The following is a 24251-nucleotide window of genomic DNA, read 5'->3' as shown; positions in this document are numbered from 1 at the left end:
GATACACTGTAGAGGAACAGGGCAGGGTGTACGGATGATATACTGTAGAGGAACAGGGGAGGGGCTGTAGGTATGATACACTGTAATACAGAGATGGTGTCAGGCGGGAGGGGTGTGGGATGATACACTGTTAGAGGACAGAGAGCTGGTAGGGAAGGGGTGTTAGGGATAGTCACTGATAGCAGACAGGAGGGTGCTAGGGTGGAGGGTGTAGGGTGAGATACACTGTAAGAGAAGAGAGGGTAGGGGAGCATCCCTCCACTCATCTCACCCTTCGCTGTTAGGGATGATCTACCACGTGTACGAGAGCAGAGAGGGCTTCGTAGGCGCCCGAGGGTATGTAGGGATGCTGAACACTGTAGAGACAGACGCCGACTGTAGGGGGGGGAGGCGGCTGTAGGATGACTATCACTGTAAGACAGGAGGGGATGTAGTGGGCGGAGGGGTGGAGTAGGTCCGATCACTAACTGTAGAGACAGAGAGGGTTGAGGGGCGAGTGGTGTAGGGATCGATACACTGTAGAGACGAGAGCGGCTCTCACGGGGGGAGGGCCTGTAAGGGATATACACTGTTCAGCGACAGGGAAGGAGTGTAGCGGATGATACACCTTGAAAAACAGAGAGGGTGTAGCCACTGTCGGGGGAGGGGGTAGGCGCATATACACTGCTAGAGACCAGGGAGGGTGAGGCGGCGGGAGGGCTGTAGGGACTGATACACTGATAGAACAGAGCAGGCGGTAGCGGGGGGGGGTCAGGGATGATACACTGTAGAGACAGAGAGGCGTAGGGGGAGGGCTGTAGGGCGATGATCGCCTGTAGGACCAGATAGGGTGTAGGAGGAGGCGGCTGTAGGGGATGTGCCAAAATAGACCAGCAGCTGACGCCAGACTCTGATCCGGATCTGACCCCATGTTGTTCTCTCAGACACTTGATATCGGATCAATCAGAGCAGTTCACTATGACTCTAGTCCACACTGACATTGACATGACTTGACACGGACACGTTCTTGATGGTGACACTCTTAATGACATCTCGCTACTTCCTAGAAGCTGGCCCAGACGCAGAGGATTTGTAGCCTTTTAATATTTGGAAACATTCTGTTAACTCAGTCATGGTTTTGTTCTTTCATTTTTCGTTTCGTAATCTAGGCTATGCTATTGCGAAATTATTTGCAAAACACCATTACCCATAGTTAGAATCACAATAAATTATTTAATAAGTTAGCAACCGGGCCACCTGAAAAAAAAAAAACAAAAAAGTCTCTTCCCCCCTCATCTTGCGCCACCGCTGAATCCTCATCCACCAAGTGGGGCCGGCCTGGCCACCTGGAAAGAAAAAGGTTAAGGCGCAAGCCTGCAGCGCCACTTGAACGCGTTTCAATAATATACGCGCGGGCGTCTGTGTGCTGCTGCTGCGCTGCACGGCGACAGTTAAACTTAAACTATATGGGACAGAATTATTCGGTCTATAGCACACATAGATTAGACCGAGTGGCATCCACACTAATTTCTCCTGGTATTTGTTGTAATATCAATACTACGACGAAATGGCACTATTACCCATTCGGAGAGTAGTCTCAGTAGACGAAATGGGTGTATTGCCCATTCTGAGAGTGTACGAAATGGGAAGTAGGCCAACTGGGAAGTTCAAGGAATCTTTATTTAAAGTCGGTATGTTTACAACATGAGAAACATAAGCTCTGGTGAGCTTTTAAGACCGACCAACTAACATAAGTAGACCAATAACGGTTGGCGTTAAATGGCAATAAATGTTACCGTAGGTTAAACTTTTTCTCATAAATAACAGTCTTTATAAAATCCAAGTTACTATTATCGAAGAGGAAAAGAGAGAAGTTGCTCTAATATTAAATAGACGGATCAACACTGCAGATCGCTGTAGGAAAAGCCTCAAAAGAAGCTAAACTTAAAGGGATACTTAGAAGATGGCACATTAAATTAAGTAAAATAAAATAAGTCATGCGCTAGATACGAGTCACGAGACCTCCCAATCTTCCAAGTTCAAACACTGAAACAAAACTGTCAAGTGAGAACTCTACGGTATCGTCCGCATAACAATAATGCTGTGGAGCGACGGAAACTATACAGTTTCATAAATAGAGGCATTCTGGGTAGTTTGTATAAAATAATGTGCACAGTAGGGTAAAGATTGAGTACAGTCCCTCTTGCTTTATGAAGCCTGTTAGTAGCACTTGATCATCTGAGCATGATCATTGCTATCGACATATGCCATCTTCAACGGATCCCTTTAAGTTTAGCTTCTTCATTTCTGTCATTTTATATTGGAATTCTCTTTCTTCCTCTTTGGTTAGTTGAAAATTTCAAGCTTTTCTACTGCGATCCTTTGTCTCGATCAGTTTTTGATATAGTCCCTTGGACTTTGCAGACTAATCTTTATGAGGGTATGAGGTTACAGCCTACCTAAGAAAATATGACACCTCCACATTCCACCTATACTGCATTTCTTGCAGACATGGAATTTCTATCATTACAGAGTAGAATGTTAGGTAAAAATTTATGAACGTCATAATTTTATGCACTAACTTCAGAATCATACCTATGCACAAATTATTCGACCATTGTTTCTTGTGGCTAACTGTGTAGGTCAGATTGCCTAAAATCACATCCAACTGTATGATGGTGGAAAACTGCAATTCGTGCATAGACCGGGAAGTCATTGGGTGAAAATGCTAAGTTAATCCATTTTTATCCCACTATTTAAGCCCTGCCACTGCTACAGGAAAAAAAGTTTGTCAGAGGTCAACAAGTGGCTTAGTTTGTTAGGCCGCTTGTGTGGAGGATGTAACACACTACTTGCCATTCCTATCTGTAACCTCGTAAAGATTACTCTTCAATGGATAGTGCATAACTTCCTGCATATATTATAGTTCAAATAAACTGCCATCTCCACATTCCATCTATGCCATATTGGAAATGTGGAAGGGCCAATGAATGGGCTTTTATGTTAAAAGTAAAATAGTTGGGTAAAAATGTGTTAAAAATAGTAGTGTTTTTACACAATAAATACACAAATATGGACAAACTAAGGAGATTTCAGCCATTGTTTCTCGTGGCCAACAGCGTAGGCCACAGCCCATAAAATCCCATCTGGCAGCACGATAGCGGAAAACTCTACAATTTGTGTATAGGTGTGAGTGAAGTTATTGTGTAAAGTACTAAATAAACGTTTTTTACCCAATTATTTTACTCTACCATGAAGGCCATTTTCATTTTTGCAGGAAGTGCAGAGTAGGTGCAATGAGGAGGTTATTCGATAGGCTGTATGCAGGATGTAACACTACCTGTCTTTAAAGTCCCCCGAACTATACCGAGGACATAGATGGACAATGTTGATCAAATCAATAGACCAACAGTGCGAATTGCAGTAGAAAAAGTTTCAATTTTGAAATTAACTTGAGCAGAAGGAAGAGAATTCCAATATGGAATGACAGAAACGAAGAAGTTGAACTTTTAAAAGGGATCCTTTAAGTATGACACATGTCGAAAGCAGAGATCAGGCTCACATCATCGAGTGCTACGAATGGGCTTCATTACGAGGGAATACCAATCTTCACCTGATCTTGTCGCATTCATGCAGTATCGCATTTAACAGTGCCACAAGTGGTACACTACGATTTGTGTACTTTACACAACAAAACCACAGTGCATTACCATTTATTGTTGCAGTTTCTTAAAGAGGTACAGTTATTTGACTTATGCACCTTATATGAATCAGCATTTAATCAGCATTTCACTTTTTAACCCGCCGAGTCTAAATAAGGTCTATGCTTGTTATTTTGCTGTGTGTATACACAGTTGATATGCGCCATGGTACCAAGTTGTTGCAGTTTTACTAACAATAGCAGTTGTGGTTGAATGTGCAAGTAATGTACCGTATATATACTCGCGTAATAACCGCAAATTTGGCCTCAGATTTCAACCCTGTATTTGCTCTGCGGTTTATAAGTGCGCCGTACCGTGAGGGGAAATATACTAGGCGCAATACTTGGTTACTCGATTCATCAAATTGAGGTGCGGCTTATAGGCGCCCGCGGTTATTACGCGATCATATACGGTAGGGGTATCTAAATGTAACTGGCCATGTAAGTTGTAACCATTCACAATTATGCAAGCTATGTAATTTAAAGAGGATTGACTCATAATAAGATGATAGGTTATGGTCATAATTCAGTCTGTCCAGTGAAAGAAGGCAGAAAGTCTACTGTCAACTTTAATTGCTAACTTTTATACCGTGCCTTTCTGGCCACTGGTACAATTTGAGTTCAAATGTGAAACTATCATATTAGTTGCATGTAATAATCTAGTCCTTTTCTTTTATTAATATGGTAACATTTCATAAACTGCTTGTTACAAATTAATAACAGCTTGTCGAATGGCAAGAGCATATGTCCGTCTGTCTGTCAACAATATCGGTAGAAATCCAAACGGCTTGATATACGGTGGTGATGTTCAGGACTTGAGAAGCCAATCCAAAATGACATTGGGAGGTCGAAACTGGGGTCAAGTGTAAATGGTCAAGTGGTGTAATGGAAGGGGGAAATCACACTTTAACTTAAAAGAATTATCTCATAAATAACTGCACAATCAAGAAACGTACGTGTAGCAAAATATATTCTCACCTAATTAATAGCAAATATTTTACTGATTAGTAAAACATGAAACATGTATATAGTAGTCTGACATAGTAGTTATAGACTGGTACAACCTATCTTTGGTGCTTAAAGGGATCCTTTACTCTAGGTTCTAGGGTTATTTTCAGTTAATTTAGGTTAAAATTATGCTACATAAAAAGTTTTTTCTTATGTTTTAAAACTAACGACTATAGTTTGATTACAACGACGGTGGCGCCACTCAAAGCGCACGATCTGAAAAGTTGCGCAAAACGACTTTTCAGCCAAGGGCTACAGACCGAGGGTGTTTCTTATTTATTAATTTAAAAGCAAATGGATTTCCTTAAATCATATTATTTATGAGATACATTCCATACTGCAGATTCTAATAGAATTTCCATTGATATCATAGAACCCAGCATATGTCCCGAATTTTCTAACCACATATCTATATCTATGTAGAGAGAGAATATAAAACTTGATGATAGCTAGATTAGCTACCACCATCTCCTTTATTTTACAGACTTCTGTCTGCGTAAGTGCATGCGTGCGTGCATATACATATTATTATATATATATTTATCTGATCTATATATATATATATATATATGCGTGTGTGTATATGTTGTATAATGTAGCACATCTGTTATTATTTAGCCCTGGTATATATTAACATTTTAAAATGAAGAATGCCGTCCTACGGTCCTATGCTGTCATATATATATACAAAGACGGGAATTAAAATATGGGTTACACGTGGGCTCAATGTGATGATACCATGAACATACCTGTAACTTGTACTCGAATACCTGATAATATATGTTCATCATAATGCTGAAAACAATATTTCACAGTATGTATTATAATATTCATAGAGATGCATGTAAACAGGAGTCTATCAACAGGGGTCTATCAATATTGATAGACTCCTGATGTAAACAATGACCTAATAGCTAAATCGTCTTAGAGACCAACAATAGCCTTCCGGAAGCAATTTCCTTTATTAAAACGTTACCAAAAGGCATTTGAACGATAAGATTTTATTTATTGATGGCCAGTCACAGCATGCACCTTTTCCATGGGGATGTCAGAATTTGTTTGCACCGAGTTGATCGATTCTGCCAACAATGCCACGTGCTCCGACAATGCCATGCGCAAACGAGCTTAAGGCCCATGGACATTCTTTTCAGTGTAGATACAGCCTAAGAATCGCAGTGCTTAAATATTCTTTCTCTTGTTAAATACAGAGTGTGCACTGTACAGAGCTAGTAGAAATTATAAGTATATGCAGCTACAGACAGCATTTGTATGTATAACTAGTACTAAATATTATGTGATTCATTACTCATTTATTCTCTGTCTGTACTAATCATTGGCACCCATAAGGATTCTGTCTTTTTGAGATTTAAACCTAAATGTCTAGTAGTTTATGCTAGTAGTCGTAATATAAATTGCGATAACATTCGATAGTGGAATTTATAGCTGACAGTTGAGTTGGATATGTAATTAATTATTGAATTTCAGGTGAAAATAAATTAGAGTAATAATATACTGGACAGCAGGTGTACATATATCATTACCCAAGTTGTACACGTCTTCTCTATGTTGGAAAATAAAGATGTGCTTGAACGAGTTGGTAACATTGTTGAGTGATTTTTAATGTACAAGTTAAAATGACTTTCACATAAATTTACCAACCAGTGAATGTTGTGGTGTATGACGCCAAGTAAGATTTCCCGCCCCACTGCATGGCGATTGCAGTGACCAATTCTTTGTAGGTGATTAATAATGTGTGTTATCAACTTCATAAGTGTTGAATAATGAATGAGCATTCAATTAGTAATGGCACTGGTCTCCTGTGGCGCTCCCACTCATTATTGATTGTGATCGGTCAGGTTTTCAGTGTGCATTAGTGGACCTCAGGTAGTGGAAGGTGCGGCAGAGGCTTTCGTGTTTGCGCTCACACGTAGCGGCTTTGATTTTTCACCATTCATCAAAATGCCTATGGATAACATGGACGGGGTATTGTATATATGTATTTAAGTGTTGGCGAATGAGAGAAAAGTAGGGGTTAGCGCGTGAGATAATGTATGGGTGAGAGTGAGGGAGGATCTTTAAGTTTACAATGCTTTGCTCTATGATTATGCCCGAGTCGTGTGTGTATGAGTAGGATGTGCGGGAGATGCTCTCTCGCTAATCACTGTGTGGACTTTCAGGTGCAAGATCTACTGCAGGGAATGCAGGACAAGTTTCAAACGATGTCGGACCAAATCATCAACAGAAATATCCTTTTATCACAGCAACTATTGCGTTTGGGTAGCTGTGTCTCGTACCGCCTCACACAAATTCTATTGGCAGTAATTTGTCTAGTGTTTATAGAATGGAGGTGATGGGTCTCGTATGTATGCACCGATTGTAGAGTGATTCAGTACTGCGGTCAGTCAACTCGTGATCAGTTGGTGGTGATGTAGACCTGTGATACTAGATTTCCTTAGCACTGCACACTAGATGAGATGGGCAAGCGAATAGATGACCTAGAAAAGAACATAGCTGACCTTATGACTCAAGCTGGGGTAGACGGAATTGAAAAGTAGAGGTAAGGTGTTTCTCCTGCTTGGGAATGTTTGTTTTGCTGCGAATTGCAACCACAATTATTATTGCACCCGACTGAGCACATAACTGGCACGATATACCCGGTTATTTTTCTAAGAGGGAATGGGGAAATATACATTTGTTTGTCCCACCATTTTTCTACTCTCACATCCAGATGGCAGGGTATCTGCTTATCCGTTTTAGCTGTTAACCTCACGGAGACAGGTTCGCAGGGGCTCTGGCGTGAACCTGAGTCTGAGTCACACGCGGCGTAGATGAATATCTGAGTTGACTCATTAGGAGTAAAGCACTGCTCGCTTGCACCATGGTAATTGATCGCCATATGTTCGTTTGCAGCATCAAATGCCCAATGGAAGTACGAATGCACACGTTGGCACAATTCTCTCTGCTATGATTTGACATAATACTCGAGAAGCGATTGCTAGATTCGAGTATTACTCTGTACGAGTACAAAAGGGTGAAAATAGGGAAGCAGTAGTGCATATCTAGCAGTGGTGATTTGATAATCATGATTCCATTTAACGAATGCAATTACAGTTAGTCTGCGTTTTGATTAGCGTACCTTAACCCATAACTCATCAAAATTCAGCATGATTGAATTTACAGTGTTTCAATAAATTACATTGCAGAGCAAGAAAATCAGACAAAGCCTCTGCTGCAACGAATGTAAAAACGTCAGGTAAAGCAAAATACACACCAATAGCTACAGCATTTAATCAAATGTCTCGGGCAGTGGCTCGGGTAGTTTACATTTTAGCTACACTCGACAATAATGTATGTAGCATGCGTTTATTACTTCTATTAGTCACTCTAGCATGACAGACAGTCGGGTTTATTGTTGCTCATTAGACATTAGATGTAAAATCTATAGCTGCTCGCGTTTATCTGCACTACTTCATGGATTCCTGTTACACGGGGTGTTGGTGGATAGTTGCAATAAAACATGAACTTGCCACCAGCGATTCATTACTTACTCACATAAATACATTTCGTTTGTTCTAACTAATCTAGTTAGCAGGTCTTTACAGTTTACGTGCTGTCTTGTATTCACAGTGAAAGTGAGTGCCCATGTTTGAATCGCGTCGCTGCCGTCGCACCTTCCTCACCCTCATCATCAGCGGACATCGTGAAGGCTAGGCATTGAGGACAGTCTGGATGGTACACTCCCTCTTCCATGCCTAGAAATGGAAGAATGGGCCTCTGCCACAACAGGCCGACATCCACAACTGTTTGGCTGCACGTAACAACCGGGGTTAATTTTCTCATTTTCTATGAACGTTTTTCACTTCATCATGCCAAAATTCTGGCTTATTTCACTAAAGTGATCGCAACAAGAAGAGAAAGATTGAATGTTGTGTCTAGTCCATTCCAGTGTTTGCATCGCGTTGTAATACACCTGATCATAGTATTAGAGTCAAGCTGTACCACTTAAGACCCCCCGGGGACTTTGTCCCCGTGACGTTTCCACTGTTGCCGTTGCACTTATTCGTGCTTACCTATTGCTTTGATTCAGCATGTGAAATCCACTCTGCAAAATACTGCACATTGTTTCAGTGTTGTGGGTAAAATTCTTAGTGCACTGCACCAGGGGTCTGGTCGTTAATGACTCCTCGCTGGCAAGTGCCGACCCGCCTGTAATGATTTCCTGATTGATTTACCTGTTGAATAATTAATTGTTCGCTCTCAGTCTCTTTAATAATTTAATTAGTGTGGAGGTAGAATTGCTTGTTAATAGTTTTTGCTTTTATACCAGTGTATGTATGTGCAGTCTCCAGATTTTTTCTTCTGGTTGTCTTTTTTCCCGTTAAAAATATTTTTGATTAACACAAATTTGGACCGGAACCGAGTGCTTTAAATACTGCATCAGATATTGGGGAACTCACTTAACATTTATAAAATGATCGAAACATTGTGTTAAAGTAATTACTAGATCATGCATCAGTATAAATATTCTGTAGCACCTTACCACTTACACTAAGGCTAATATTCACATTGTTTTAAGAAATTTGTTATGCACCTTCGTTTTAATTTTGTCGAGTATATGTGTATAACAGTATTATTGTTAATTTAGTAGCACTATGTGAAACTCTAATAATACCACTTGACCATCAGGCATCTCAACATAACGATACTAGCAAGGGTTCATAAACATTGGCGATGTAGTTCTCATACATCATCCTCGGCATCATGTGCACTGAGACAGATGAGCGTTTACCAACTGATCATTACAGGTCAAGTAATAAATAATTTGTGATTACTACAACGGCTGCAGTTATTTTTGTATTTTTGTTCTTGTCTTGTATTGGTTATAATTAGTTATTTGTTTACCATACCAAAGTTTTAGACTTTAACATAGCAACATTTGCGATGTATATAAACATGATTACTGATTGCCACATAGTTGAACGTGCTTGCATGTGATTTCATCATCCAATTCTTACAGGCAATATAACTATTAATACGAGGTGAACCCATGTACGGTCTGTATATTTTATTACATAAACCCAAATTCCAAAACTGCTTTATAATTTGCATACTAGACAAAGCCTAGAATACAGAAACACCAGTCCATGCACATCAAGGAAAAACAACAATCATCTTACACGACTATAATAGCATCACCTAATATTCTTATCAATTACAGAAGCCAGTGCTTGTTGCTGGCACAAGGTGGCACAATTTGCACAAGTAATTAAGCAATTAATTACATAAACTCTTACATGTGGTCTGTGGTAACAATTTCGCATGAAGTCTAAAGTTAGCACAGCTGCTCAAAAGTACTGTAAAATTATGCAGATTATGCACAACACAAGCACTGTTTTACTAGCATCACGAATTGCTAAAGTAATTCTTTATTCACACAACTTTAATCAACTGATACACTGCAACCTTCTTGACTGTCTCGGATTTCTTTCTGCAAGTCTGCCAGGCCTATCCCAGGTGGCTGACTGCAAATGACCCGTGTCAGACTATAGCCTAAGATTTCTAGTTTTGACCCACAACTGTCTCTAGTGTTCTGCTGCCATCAAAATCGGTCTAAATAATCCTGCTGAGAGCAACGTCTGTACTTTAGATAAAAAAAATAAACCTTAGTGATCTGTTTTTCAATAAACTAACACAAGTCACATAATAACATCTGTGAAAATGAAGTAACAAAGTACCCAAATTTCCAGGAGAGTGGTAGGTATAGATATACAGCTTCACCCTTATGGCACACGCCCGAGCAGGGTAAAATGTAGGGCGAGCATTCTTATATTTTTTTACATTTTTATTCTTAACTTTCGCATTCATTCACGGTTTTATATATAGACATAAATAGATCAATACAATTATGTACTTAATACTAGTGCACATTACTTTCTCGATATAGGAAAACTCGCTCAATGAACTGCAGAAGAAAGTACAACCACGCACCTACAGTGGCTCATATGGTCTATGTACCCCAGGGTACTGCCGGAACGTAACCTGGGTACGGTCCGGTATACCAGAACGTACCCTGGTCACTATTTGATATGGTTAGGGTTAGGCCAGGGTTAGGGAGGAGGCGTAGGCGACTCCCTAGACTCGTTAGTGGAGTAGGCGAGGTACGGTCCGGCATATTAGATAGTACCAGGGTACGTTCCGGTATACCGGACCGTACCCAGGGTACGTTCCGGCAGTACCCTGGGGGACATACCCTCTCAGCCAAACGCAACGTTAACAAAAGTGTTGGTCAAAATTACATAATTTTGCTGCTAGTATTGCCAGTGAAATGCCGAATATCTAATTTATTAAAAACTGACCTTTCTTGTCAAACTATATTGCAAATTATAAAATCATGTGCATCTAGGCTACATTGCTGCAGCATTCAACATGTGCAGTTTACAAGATGAAGGGGAAAACCAAATAATTAAATACAGACCAAGATATAAAACCATGTATGTGCTCATGGTACACAATCTATGCTCCTCCACCGATATACACCAATACAGATTTATCGCGTTTGAGAAAGCAAGTGCGTACATTTTCACGCTCAGTCCTGAGATGTAGGCAAACCAATGATGGAAATTATATACTTCACCGCACCGCACCCAGCACTTGCACAACAGGCAAAAAATTGGACCCAGTATTAAATATTAAATAGCTCTATCACTGCACTCGTGCGTCTACCACTCCACTGCTACATTTCTTGTATCGCAACAGATTTGAATGCAATCTCTAATGTTCATTGGAAGATATTAACACTAAGCCTGGTACAATTTGATACAACAAAACTACAACTGAACTTAATCTAGTGTTTTTCTTTCGATCAAACAGATTTGTGTTAATAATGGAAAAGTAAGAAAGATTATAGTATAAATCCTTCATATCTAAATAAATGCGTTGTGCATAAACGTAAGTATAATGGTAACATGTAGATAAAATAATTGTTTCCTTTCATTTTAATTTATTATGTGAATCAAAAAACAAACCTTACTTGTCAAGCAACAGTCACCACTTTAGACATTAATAACACTGGTGTTAATTTCACCGGCCATTCCAACACAAGAGAACCGTCCACACTCACGCCCTTACCGGATTAATGTGTATATGAATAAAAGGAGAAATAAAGCACAAGCTGTACACAAGACTAGCTGTACAATGCATATCTGGGTATTGAGGCATGACATATAAATGGGCAAAATACCCAAACTAAGTTTGCAAAAAAACACAACAGTGGTAAGTTAACTCAGTAAAACACAAGTTATTTTAACGGCACCTGATAAATGAGATTGCATGTGAGACCCATCTGACTGCGAATGTGCCTATATAATTAATCAGAGGAAAGCTTTGGGTGAATACCAGTCACTAAAAGATCTCTTGCGTAGTTAGTTATTCTTTACTTCACTAAATTCCCAGGGTTATTTCATTGAAACAGAAAACACAAAATCATGAAGCAATACAGTACACATTTCCAATTTGCTGTACTATATTTGCAAAAATTAATGTATGTATCTTTTACATTGTTCAATCTCATGAATAACCCCAGTTTTACCTTGATCGGCAATAGTACCTAATGCAGTTGGTCGTCACACATAAACCTGTTATATCTAGTTACTAAAAATCTACAGCAGATTTGAAGCGCTCTCTACGTTAATTTAGACCTTATCGCCATAGGACGATACACACACTAGAATTTTATACTTACACAGCACAAACACTTCGCTATCCACACCCCAGCCAATGGATTACATCACAGGAAGTAACAATTATAAAAAGCATTTTACAGGCTATCATCCTTCCCTAAGTGGCAAAGCTCTCAATACCACTATCCTGATAGACTGCACACAGAGTATTTACTAAAACTACCAGTGAAGTAAAGTTGTATTATGTATTATCATAATTACATACATGTATGAGAGCAGTGAATGACCAAAAAAGTGGCAGGCGCCCGCGCCGACGTCCAAGGGATCTCACCCGGAAACATTTTGGAAAAAATGAACACAGGAGAGCAATCGTGAGCTTTCCTGGGCATATAATACCCCATTTAATTTCCTCCAGTTATAGGACCCAAAATAGTAGCAATATTTTCCAGATTACTTTTGATCGTGCAGTATTTGAATGCTTTTACGATTCACTGGTAACAATCGTCAATCACTGACTAACCTCAACACGAATTAAGCAATTTCTCATTATGCTTGGAAAAATAATTAAAAAAGCGAAAATCCATGAATCCGCGAAAAATTCTCATGTATGTTAACAACTATAACAACATCATTATTACCTTCTGCCTACCCTGCTGATCTGCCTTCTGGATAATACAGGCAGAATGTTATATTTATTCTGTCGTGCCTGGCGAGCGAGGTGTATACAACATACTACATAGACATCAGTCCCACACCAACACACCTGAACAAAAATCGATAATCAACTTGGGTAAACTGATTGGTATGTCAGATCAGATGGTAAAAAGCAGGTTTCTGCTAAGCAAAATGTGTATAGCTAGTGTTATAACATGTATGCACTTCCATCCCAATCTCGGAGCTGCATCAACAGGGCATTCAGAAGGTATTAATTATTTTGTTGAATGGTATTCATGGTGTAATTTACTGTGACACAGTACCCTGCATGTTCTTACACACAATCTTCCTCTACTCTTCAAAGCAGTGTTCACATTGGTACCATTGCTTCAGGGTTAACGGCGGTACGCATCTACCTAGGTGTCTCCTCATTCACCTTTAGATGTGCATTCGATCAGGAGTTCATAATAACAAACTAGAAACGTTGCTTTTATTCACTACTGATTCGAAAGATGGAGTGCAAACTGCCATCCATAGGTTGGAAGTTGGGCCAGTGAGCATGTATTGCTGTAGATACAATAATGTAACCCAAACACAGGATAGGGTTACAACGCGAGCCTATTCTTTTCTTTGGAGGAATCCCTGAGTGAATCACTCAGGGCGGTTTTCTGGTGCGTTTCCAGAGACTAGAACTTCCAAACTGGGTTTATTCTCAACACGAACCTTTCTTCGCTATCCTGGAACTTACTATGTATCACAATACTCTGTATTAAACTAAAATACAAGAAAAGAATAGGCTCGCGTTGTAACCCTATCCTGTGTTTAGATTACATTATTGTATCTAGTATTGCTGTGACACAGTGATGTATTACGCATATGGCAGCACTTTAATGAAGTTTCAGAATAAAGAATTATCACTGTCTATTCTCTCACATCTACTGATAGATGCATTCTCTAGTCACATTCTAGACAGTCAACATTTTCACACCGATAGGAAAAATTAACGAAAGACCACGTATTGCCACCTATAGTCTTATGTAATGTCTATATACATAACCTGTAGCTAAGGAACACATTAAAGACATCCTCTAGAATGTGCTTATACCAACTCTATATGCTACAACAATCACTACTATACCTATTTGAAACACTGCACGATTCTCTCGGTATTTACACTATTATGCTTGCAACATATAACGTACCATAAGCAGCCAAAAATATAAAGGTGGATGTTTTCACTGTATGAAATATAAAGCAGATTATCAATGTACAGCAAACAAAAATCGAGACTATCGTATGCAACCAAAGATATATGGGGAGGTATGTTTTTACAGTACACAGAATGAAGTAGGGAAATTTGTTGCTAATGCAAGATTTGCTGCAAGAATTCATACTGGCTACATAATTTTAAACCTTCACCATGTGTAAAATGCGTTGAGCCTCCCACAGCCAGCAGTAGCATGATCCCTTTTACTATGTCACATACTAGCTACAATACTGAAATCGCCAGATAGTCCAAAAGCTTCAGCGGTGACTGACCAGCATGCTCCCTCCCATTTGTAAAAGTAATATCCTACTGAAAACGTCTAGGAATGGAACAGCTAAAAAAACAGCTGCACGTGCTCACTGCATAGCAGTGGCTAGCGGAATTAATGGCACTTCGACAATGTTTTAACAATACGTGAAATATCAATTTTATAACTACCGCAGTCTCAAATATCAACTATATGCTAAAATACAAACAGTAAATAGAAAAAAGTACAGTAATTGTGACTTTTCTGGCCACATTAACCTTGTTGGGTGAGTTCCTGTCTAGGTGTGACAGTGAATATATATTAACTCCCTAAAATGAGAAGCACCTAAGAAAGCTTGGAAGACGAACATTTGGATGGGATCATGTTTGTGAAATTTTAAATTGAACGGATACTGTTATCACTAGCAGAATCTAACTCTATATGTATATATATATATATATATATATATATATATATATATATTATAGCTATGTTGATATAAGCTGCGTTCACACGTATACACGGCTTAGCTGGTACCGTAGCTTAGTTGGTGCTAAGTCGGTTAAAACGCGTTCACACGAGATACACGAGATTCGAGTTTAGCTAGCGCGGTATAATATAGACTGGTACCGGGTCGACAGTTCCACACGCTACCCTAACGTCGTGCAGCGAACGGGTAGCAGTGCTAGGTTAGAGCGCCTGCAGTTTCGCAATTCGAATGCGTTCACACGACAAACAATACGCGGCCAGCGTGGTGCCGAATATACGCGGCTTAGTTGGCGCGGAATATGATTCCGCGCTTAGCAAGCCGGAGCATTCGCGGCTAAGCAAGCCGTGGCTAAGCAAGCCGCGTATATTTTAGCGTGTGAACGCAACTTTTCTCCTCGTGTGAACGCAGCTATATACAGCTAGAGCTCAAGTTCAAGTCAAGTTTACTTGTTCAAATGTGTGATATTTGTTGGCTAGCAAGATCGCTCGATGGTGTCGAGTGAAGCTCAACGTCTGCCTGCAATGTATAGGGGCACGCACCTCTATAAATCATCACATGTGATCTGGTGCAGGCTTCATATTTTAAACCATGCTTTTGAGACCCGCAATTCTCAAAATAGATGCTATGGCAGTAAAACCACTATCCTACGAACATGTTTTTGTTAGGTATTAATTTTACTCCCGTTTATATTTTTGAAATAAGTGAGAAATCCATGCCTTTTAGCATGAAAGTGTGACTAGGCATGAGACTTGACAGGTCTGCATATATTATACATATATACAAATATATATATATATATTGATACATTACGTGGCGTATAGTATGGGTAAGATGGGTGTGTAGAATATAAAATTCAGTACTGCTTGTATTGTTGCTGACGACTGCCATGAACTCACCGCATACAGCTGTAAGAGTGTCAAACATCTATGAAATAATCTTTTTAAAAAAGAGATTCAACAAAAAAGATCGATAGAAAAAGCCCAATAGAAACCTGTACAGCACTTTACAAAAACAGTTTAAAATTGTCACTTGCATTGCTGCTTGCATTCATAAAACGGCACCATGTGATAATTTTTAGAGTTCAAATAAGTGGATAAAATTTTTGTTTTTTCGCAAGTTTTGACCCATGGTTATCACACACGTATCCCAGAGCGTCACACATCTATCCATCAACAATGAACCCTAAGATGCATTCATCGCGGTTGTCATTCGCTAGATACAAATGGCGCAACCGGATAATATATCAGAGCAGTAACCCGCAAACCAGTCACTTTGGCCATATCAGAAAATAAAATGCTCATAAAACACGCGCGCACACACACAAGTATGTATGTATGTATATATATATATATAAATGTATATGCCAATAGTAATAGGAGGAAAATAACAGACTACGGTCGATACTTTGAAATGCGCATAGCATGGAACAAAGCATGGGATTTAAATTTTTATGTGTAAAAACCGCATAACACACGTTAGATAGGGAACAGCATACGTTAGATAGTGAACATGTTTCACTCCTCATTCTTCTTCGGTATGCCACACGTAGAAAAGGGCTCCGATAATGCAAACAACCAACGGTGGTGGCTTGTTATCATTACAAAACAATATAAACTTATTAAAAAACTGTTCTCCTATATACCACATAACAATCCCAGTAATAAACGCCTGAAGAATTCCCGTAACACACCCACTCACTGACTCACGTACATGCGCAACGCAAACGCAAACGACACGCTACTGACATTTCTGCAAATATGCTCATGGTCTGCAATTGAAAAAAACGTGACAAAATTGTTATCCTAATTATAGTGTGTGGTAGTTTTCCACGTGTAATATAATTACGAATATTAGTGCATGTACGTGAAGTAAACAATGCGAGTTGGCATGTTATAAGGTAACTTTACCCCAGGAGCATTTTTGTGACTATTACGCAGTATATAGGGTACATACACACTGTCAAACTCCACGACAGATGGCGCTCTCGCTCATGGGCTCAATCTACCACTGCCACAAGTAGATTTCGGTTACAATTTGTAACGCTTTTTTACTACAAGTTTTACAGCAGGCACGTTACTCGTATCCTATGTAATAAGATTTGGACTAATAAAAGTTGCAAAGATATTAAAAATCCGACCGATATTTCATGAAAAATTTGATAAAATAGTGATACGAAATAGTACGCGGATTGTGCGCCCATTTACCTCTTTCAAATCATACGCTGTTTACGAATCTCCATTCGCTGGATTTCCCCTGAGCTCCGCCCACTTTAAAAATAGTGCTAGCATTGTGGCAGTGGTATATTGAGTGTGCGAAGGGGCACTGCATGCAGTTTGACACACTGTTTGTACATGGATCTTTTATTTAGTAACGTTTCATTCTCTGATATGGTCGACGTGGGGGGGTGACCAGTACTGAGTACGCATACGTATTCATGGGAACGCTGCTGAAAGCCAGATAGATCACGCATGGCAAACGCGTATGAAGGTAAACGTAGAGTAGTGCCCGAAAACTGCCTGCGTTTCATAGAGAAACATTCCTTGTCACTCTCATTAACTGTACACTTGTACACTGGTCCACACCTGATGAGGGTGACCCTCTAACCCATCGTCACTCACTATGTCCGCCCGTCTTCTACTCTGCTACACTGGCTGCATGTGCAGCATGCCTTCTTGCTCAAGATCACGATAGGTTCTATTTTTCGTTTAAACCTCTGCAACAGGACAGATAGCAATATTTCTCTGCATTATGATTACTCCACCAGGATTACAGAACATCCACCTTGGGTCCTGCGAAGGTATGGCTATCCTAACACTTAACACTAATCACTAGTCGCCTAACAAACAAAATCTGTCTGATACCGGGACCAGGCATAGCTCTTGGGCAGCCTCGTATGAGAAGAGAGCAGCACGTGACAAGTGATAAGCCCACCCTGAAATCAGGTTAGAGCACCCCCTGCCTAGATCTGCACACTAATGCTAGAGAATGATGAATCCAGTAATGGGGGCCCAGTAGACATGTGCATCAGTGTTGACGAAAACACACAATGCAACCACACAAGTTCAGACCACCCACCACAAAGATTCTAAACCACCGACCACAGGCATTACTTTCAGAACACAAACCGCTCTGACAATTTCCATCTCAATGTTCAGCAGAATTGAAAACCAGATGCGTGAATTATAATTTAGAAAAATACGCTAGTTTCTTTACAGCCTAAACTCGATAGGAGCAAAAACAAGTTCATTTTTTAAACAGAAATTTCACCACGACTTCTCACGTGTGACATACGGATGATCGGTGATCGCTGTGCATGAGGTGCTGCTCGTTTTCAATGTACGACTCCACCTGCACGTCACCGCACCTGCAGCCTCCACGGAAAACATGTCCTCAGGCCCTGCAGAGACGCAAACACTACTTAGATGACTAAGGTAAGCATCTAAACTAACTCGCAGCGCGTGGGATGAGCCACTGTGGTTCTCCGAGTGTCACTCATCATCTGAGCGTACAGCAGACTTTCTACTTGCATTCCTCCATGCATACACAAAATTGTTTTTGGCTGCAGGCCAAGTGTGTCCTGATGCGAGCAGTACTTTCATGTGGTTTATTTTGTGCCCTATAATGGGAAATGGAAAAACCAGTCTACACACAGTGGCGACTTTATACTAGTTTCCTTCCTGGAGCAAGGAAGACTAATACTCACTGTACGGTATCAAGTAAATATTGACTAGTTTTCTTCTCAACTAGCCTTGATCGATTTCCTTTTTTGTAATTGCGACATCGTAAATCTGTTAAACCAACATCGGTGGTGTAACTAAAGTAATTATTTTCAAATGATTGCTGCAATCAATGCCCAATCTCGAAGAAATATAGCGAAACATAGTGACCCCTAATAGTAAGTCCCACCTAATAGAAGATGTTACTTATAGTTATTACACCAACTCGAAAAACGCTAAGAATTTATATGCTATTATAGCACACAACAATTAGAACTGAATATGTCATAACACCATGGCATATTGTATTATAGTGACAATTAATTTGCAAACGAGGCCTTCAAATTAAGTGCCCCCAATTGAAACAAAGGGGCATCTTATTCTGTCTAGTGAACGCGGTGCGATTTTTACAATACTTATCCCTGGACGATGTCACCAAAGCCGCAAAAAGAAATGGTGGCGGAAATCAAAACGAGTAATCAAAATTTGAATCGTGCATGTTTTTGTGAATATAGCTAAGTACGACAGTTCTAAGATGTATTAGCGTTACTCTAGATAATTGCTGTTACTAAAGCAATAACGGTAAGTATCGTAAAAGTGGAGAAAACACGAGACTAATCGGAAATAATTTTAGAAATCCTCGTTTTAATAGAGCTCATATAGCACGCGACAGACCCATCCCAGAACCAATTATCTACCCCCAGATTGCAGCTTCATGCACATATCGTCTCAATTGAGCCGCAGTCCATCCTACTTATCACCACGCTACCACATAGGTGGCGCTTTCACGCACCAAGGTCATCCTCTGCATCTCCACATCCACAGCTATCTACATCACCCTCCCCCCACACACACATACACACACACTTGACCCTATATCATCTACCTCTGACCCAGGGTAAAAAATACTATTTTTTTCACTAGAGCCATTTTTCTGACTTGTCAAAAATTTACCAGAGCCATTTTTAGTTTCAATTTTTTTTTGCCATGCCATCCCGTCCCATCGCACCGCATCCCATCCCATCCCATCCCATCCCAAACAGTAAAAAACAATAAGAAATCAAAAGATAAAAAACATTAAAAATTAAAAATTAAAATTAAAAAGTAAGAAATTGAAAATAATACATACTAAAGAGGTAGGTAAAAGGAAAAAAAAAAAAAAGAAGAAGAAAATAAGTTCCGCAGCTGGGACTCGAGCCCGGAATCCCGGTGTAGGAGACGGATGTTCTAGCGATTATGCCACTGCGCCGTTAAGGGTATACACCATGGATTCACACGTATGTGATGTTTTATTCTGTACGCACCGCCATCTATTGATGAATAGAATTTTTATCTATTTTTAACTTTTTAACTTTTTTAAATTTTTGTTTCAGCCAGTACCACCTCCCAGACGTGCTGATTCTGAAAATATATTTAGTTTTCCTCTAGGCCACGGAGTTCTCTAGTTATGCGAGTACGGACCAATTCGGCTGAACAACTTTATATATATAGATTACTACATATCACTAATAACACTTGTAACTCATGATCCAAACATCCTTTGAATCCATTCGCATTCACAATGCCGCCTCCGAAGCTCCAACACCTCTGACCTCTCCCATCTTCTAAGTTCTATCATAGTACCATACTACCATTCTGTCCACCACTCCCCTTCTCAGTTCTCACTCTTCTCTCTCTATATGTACACATGCTTCACTAGTCACTACTTCTAGATTGCTTATTGTTTTGTTACTCTGTAATAAACATACAGAATGAACCACGTTATCTTTTCGTTTGGATGCAAATAAATGTGTTTTTATATAAAAATACCACTGTGCAGTTGTTTGTTTCTTTTTTCAGTCTCAAAATAAGAAAGTACACGGTTAATTTGTCACAGTCTCACAGAGATGTGTGCCTGTGAGTCTGTGACATCACATCACATCTGTCAGCATATAGTTTATCATCGACTATCATTCATAGTTTCAACAGACAATGTATGAATGCTATTGTCACCACATCATTGCAGATTAATACAAGGCAAGAGCTGGATTCAGCTGGTATTATTGTCAAGTTAAATTTAAATATGAATGAAAGTATCAACAGTTTCTAGTTCTACACTCTGCTGTATAACTTTTATTATCAATTGTATTTTATTATGTGTCAGCAGGTTGATCTAGCCAGCGTCAGCTGCAGCGGATACATAAGCTGGGTTTACACTGACGATTTTGAGTTGACGAATTGTACGAACTTGGCAGTTTGGCAACTTACAATCGCCAGTGTAAACGCAAAAGTCGCACGTCCAGCCGATCGATAGCAGCATTTTTAGAACATGTTCTAATTTCCCTAACTCGGAGCAGGCGAGTTGGACGTCGTTTTGCCAAGTGGCCAATCAGACAACAGCAATCAGGGGTGTGTCTCTCCACCCTAGGGGGAGAGCACGTTTTTGCTGGCGGCATGTAATACATGCAAAAATGCATATCCACGTCAGTCGTCAGTGTAAACCCAGCTTAAGCCGCTGCTGCATGCACGGTGTATATGTAGCGCTCGCTGTACGTACGTACTTGTGTACATTTCAATTTATCAGGCCACGGGAGCGATTTTCTCTCGCGCGATCGCTCCCGTTATTGTTCTTACCAGAGCGATTTTAGAGCTTACCAGAGCGAAATCGCTCGTCGCTCCCGTGTATTTTTTCCCCTGCGCTGACCTCCATTCAGCTGCTCCTACCACCAACCTAGAATGTGCACACACCTAGCACCTAGTACGCCACACCGTTCTCATCAACCATCCACCTAGGACCCTCCCAGCCGACCGCATCAGACACCCGGGACCCGGCTCGCGGTCGGACTCTCGTCGTCGCGACAAGCCGCCGCCTCCGCCGCGCAGCGTACCTACGAGTTGTGCGGCTCTGTGCGGTAGTCGGTGTTCGCCTCGTCGCAGTACTCGTTCATGTCGTCGCTGCCCGCCGTGTTCTGCCGCATCATCGCCACCGTCGACGGCGTCGTGTTCAGCCGCTTCACGCTCGCCGGGATGTTCGCCTCCACCTTGACGATCTTGAAGTAGCGCAGCAGCGCGACCACTGGGATCGGCAGGCAGGTGGAGAGCGCGATGCAGGCGGCGATCACCATCGCCCACCTCGGGTACGGCTGAGACTGCACTACCGCCTGTAGCAACATACACAAGCATGGTTAACGTCTGCTGCTGCTGCTGCTGCTGCTGCTGCTGCTGCACTACCGCCTGTAGCAACAGACACGAGCATGGTTAACGTCTGCTGCTGCTGCACTACCGTCTGTAGTAACAGACACAAGCATGGTTAACGTCTGCTGCTGCTGCACTACCGCCTGTAGCAACAGACACAAGCATGGTTAACATCTGCTGCTGCTGCACTACCGCCTGTAGCAACAGACACAAGCATGGTTAACGTCTGCTGCTGCTGCACTACCGCTTGTAGCAACAAATGTGAGCACGGTCACTTTGATGTCACGCGGTCGTTCAGTATTTCTCATTCCACATCTTGCAGAAATCCCAAAGAAACGGGGCACATTTAGTGATTTACTCGTTAGCCAGATCACACGATAGGTGCTACATACAGCTATTTCTACGACACAATAACAATATTTCAGTAATGGCATTTGTGTTATCTTTGTTCGAAATCTACACCTAGCATGTCTTACAAGTTCTTTATTGTAGGTACTGTAGGAAAATGGCTTCAGTGCAGAGCTGACTATGCTGGCTACGACAACAACCAGGATGATTACTGGGCTGACAAACCGCCAGGTGGCCTGCCAGAATATGCCAGGCCTGATCCCTGTCATTTCCTCAAGATCGTCAGAAAACCTTCAAAAGCAAACATCAGATATAAACCACGACACCTTTGCCCACACCTTGGGCAGTATCACATTTAAACAAGTTATTGAATGCTTGTGAATATCTGCTCAATACAAGTGTATTTTGATAAGGGAGCAATCACAATGCAATTTCATGATTGTTTAACCACACCATATCACTTCTCACACCTCAATCACCACATGATGCTCCACCGCTCCCCATCCATCTCCACATCATGGCTCCACCTCTCCCTATGCATCCCCACATCACGACCTAGCGCTCATCTACTATTATGCCAGGTTCCCCTCCCTCCTCCATTAAAACAACATGTTCCACCATTTCATTACCACATACCGTTTCCATCCGTATATGTAGATAACCCCGATCATCTCCATGAATGCGACAACAGACAGCCCGAATGATGCGCTGAACGTGTCGAACAGCCCGACCCAGTACTCTCCCGCACACGTCACGAAGATCATGCCAACTAACAGTGCCGTACTACACACGACAGCTACAAGAGTAAGAAACGTACTTTTAGCCATCGGCGTCTAGAGATGGCATTTTCACACACCACAAACAATGAACAGACTTCGGCAGCAAATAGCTAGCTAGTACAGTCACCCCCGCAGTCATCCCAACCATGAAAATGTCCAGATTCAGTAGTTTTTGGGGGTTAAGCGATGAACACATTTCCAGTCCCACATGCATCCCTGCCTACTTTTATCTCATGCAATCGTCGCTAATTATTTAAAAACCGCTGAAATTTCAAAAATTCTCAATTTGTTATTAAGTTTATAGGATCAGTTTACAACGTTCACTTAAGAAAAAAGGAAATGTGTTCTTAAGGAAATTATTGCATAGTGTCAACACTGCTCCGGTGACAACCCCGAATTTCCTTCGGGCATCATCGATTTGTTTTGTGGCATGTGACATGCTCTGTGGCAATTACAATGTGGTAATTTTATAGCCATACAGCAATGCAAATGTTTACTGTAATTTGTATTAATTGTGACTCCTCTGCAATATTATTGTATGTGTAATGTAAAGTTAATATTGATCATATACTTCTAAAATAATAATGAAAGTGTCAATCAATGACACTGTAGCTCACCTTGGGTGTGATAGAAGAGAGAGGGGGGATATATAAAGCAAGAGTATATATGGGAGAACTCCCATTATATAGCATATCTCCCATTATATACTCTTGATAATAATATATGCATAAGTATTGATGCGAAAATAAATGTTTCAGATCTGAAAGTCTGAAATCTTGACGAGAGATGGTGCTATGCCTAAATGATCGCCATTTTGGTTTTCGAATATCGCGCAAATAAAAACAATAAAATATTCCAGTCAAATTACTGTAACGAAGAATCTAAAACACAATATTACATGTACGTATATATAGATATGATTGTAGAGTTGTTAACCACTTAGACGAAATAAACGTAATATGACGTCGTCATTTATCCATTTGGGAGTAACAACTGTTTTGGGGTTAGCCTTGCATATTCACATACCAAAATTTAACAAAATCGAATGAATTTAGATGGCCATTTTCATTTTTGCCAAAAAGTGGGCGTGGCTCAAAAGTAGGTCGACTGCCGTGCTCCAAAATAGGACGTTCAAATCTCTCCCATAGAAGTAACAACTGTATGCAATTTGAAACATGTGGGTCAATCGGTTCTTGAGTTATCGTTGACC

The 24251-nt window shown here is 40.6% G+C and overlaps 1 protein-coding gene and 1 long non-coding RNA gene across 2 annotated transcripts in view; one reads left to right on the top strand and one right to left on the bottom strand.

The window, feature by feature from the left end:
- The first annotated feature begins 7888 nt into the window (after positions 1 to 7888).
- On the top strand, positions 7889 to 9524 carry LOC106805009. Its single transcript, XR_001393391.1, has 2 exons — positions 7889 to 7940; positions 8315 to 9524. It is a non-coding gene; the product is annotated as an uncharacterized LOC106805009 (long non-coding RNA).
- A 7765-nt stretch (positions 9525 to 17289) lies between these two features.
- The window catches only part of LOC106805665 (sodium- and chloride-dependent transporter XTRP3A-like), an 84725-nt gene continuing 77763 nt past the window's right edge, over positions 17290 to 24251 (bottom strand). The window contains exons 9-10 of the mRNA XM_014807395.1: positions 21608 to 21880; positions 17290 to 18421 (exon numbers count right to left, since the gene is read on the bottom strand). Of these exons, the coding sequence (XP_014662881.1) occupies positions 21608 to 21880 (273 nt within the window). The 3' untranslated portion in view covers positions 17290 to 18421. The remainder of the gene's footprint in view (positions 18422 to 21607; positions 21881 to 24251) is intronic.

The sequence above is a fragment of the Priapulus caudatus genome, unplaced genomic scaffold, assembly GCF_000485595.1.
Source record: "Priapulus caudatus unplaced genomic scaffold, Priapulus_caudatus-5.0.1 Scaffold0, whole genome shotgun sequence".
Taxonomy (NCBI): Eukaryota; Metazoa; Priapulida; class Priapulimorpha; order Priapulimorphida; family Priapulidae; genus Priapulus; species Priapulus caudatus.
Note: the sequence above shows the minus strand (reverse complement) of the source record. Positions and strands in the feature narration are given on the sequence as shown.